Below are 1,426 nucleotides of genomic sequence, written 5' to 3' on the forward strand. Positions count from 1 at the left end.
TTTCCAAAGAGGAACATCAACCAAATCAATGTAAGAAACCAGTCAATCATGCATAGGTGCAGTAACAGAAAAACAATCGGTTATTTCACAGGAATAACCGGTTAAAATTTGTATAAGAGTTTATAACAAGTTAAAAACCAATTAAAGCAAATGTTCAAACAAATGTGCAAAACAAAAGCATATGCAAATATTAGAACATTACAACCCAAAGCTCACTTCTCCCCCTATTTGTCTTCACAAATAGATAAAAAGAAAGAAGGATTAAAAAACAACAAAGATTCAAGATAAGGCTTGTAAGTCAATTATTCCCAATTCATTTCTTAATGAATAAAACCTGTCTTTGGATAAGGATTTTGTGAAAATGTCTGCAAGCTGGCTTTCAGTGATAACGAACTGAATCTCACAGTCTCCACTACTGACATGATCACGAATGAAGTGATGTCGAATCTCAATATGCTTGGTTCTAGAGTGCCGAACCTGATTTTTTGTGAGATTTATTGCACTTGTGTTGTCACACAATAAAAGGGACCTTGCTGATTTTCAACCCAAAGTCTTCAAGTTGTTGCTTGATCCATAAGATTTGTGCACAACAGCTCCCTACAGCTATATACTCAACTTCAGCTGTTGACAAGGCTACACACGCTTGCTTTTTGTTGTGCCATGATATAAGGCTTGAACCAAGTAGATGGCATGTCCCACTTGTGATCTTTCTATCCAATTTACATCCTGCAAAATTAGAATCATAGTGTCCTACTAAATGAATAGGAGAGTGTGAAGGATACCATAAACCCACTGATGTTGTGCCTTTAAGATATTTTAGGATTCTCTTGGCATCTTTAAGATGAGATTCCCTAGGACTGGATTGGAACCTTGCACAAAGGCAAACATCAAACATAATATCAGGTCTACTTGCAGTAAGATATTGTAAGAAAGCTATCAACCCCCTGTATTTAGTTTGGTCCACTACTGTTCCAGCTTCATCAACACTTAAGTAACAGTTTGTAGACATAGGTGTTATTGCAACTTTATAGCTCTCCATCGCAAACTTTTTTAGAATGTGTTCTAGCCGGTTGACCTGGCTCATCTTTATGCGTGGCTTGTCCTAACGAGTTAGGGCACCTTCGTTCTGCCTCGTCTATGAGTACCTGAAAAAAGAAGAACAAAGGGGCGCCCTCGCGGCCGTTTGCACTCCGACGATCAAGTCAGCTAGCGAGAAACACCAGAGTAACTAGAAACTGTATAATAATCTCAATGACTGAAACCGTGTGGCTAAAACTGTGTTGCCCTAATTGCCTTGTGCTCTCAGCGGATGCGCCGTCAAGAAAAATTAGGGTTTGTGCTCTGTATGTCTATCTGAGAACTAGGTTAAAACTCGTGTAACTGTGACAAGCGTACTTTACTAAGGCTTCTTCGTGCCCTTTATATA

At 38.8% G+C, this 1,426-nt stretch overlaps 1 protein-coding gene across 1 annotated transcript; it reads right to left on the reverse strand.

Annotated features, from left to right (window-relative positions):
- Positions 1-511: 511 nt before the first annotated feature.
- On the reverse strand, positions 512-1,039 carry LOC150027519 (secreted RxLR effector protein 161-like). Its single transcript, XM_090302889.1, has one exon. It carries the CDS (start codon positions 1,037-1,039, stop codon positions 512-514), a length of 528 nt encoding a protein of 175 aa, XP_090159015.1.
- Between the last annotated feature and the right edge of the window lie 387 nt (positions 1,040-1,426).

The sequence above is a fragment of the Phaseolus vulgaris genome, chromosome 5 (assembly GCF_051622355.1).
Source record: "Phaseolus vulgaris cultivar YP4 chromosome 5, ASM5162235v1, whole genome shotgun sequence".
NCBI classification, from domain to species: domain Eukaryota; kingdom Viridiplantae; phylum Streptophyta; class Magnoliopsida; order Fabales; family Fabaceae; genus Phaseolus; species Phaseolus vulgaris.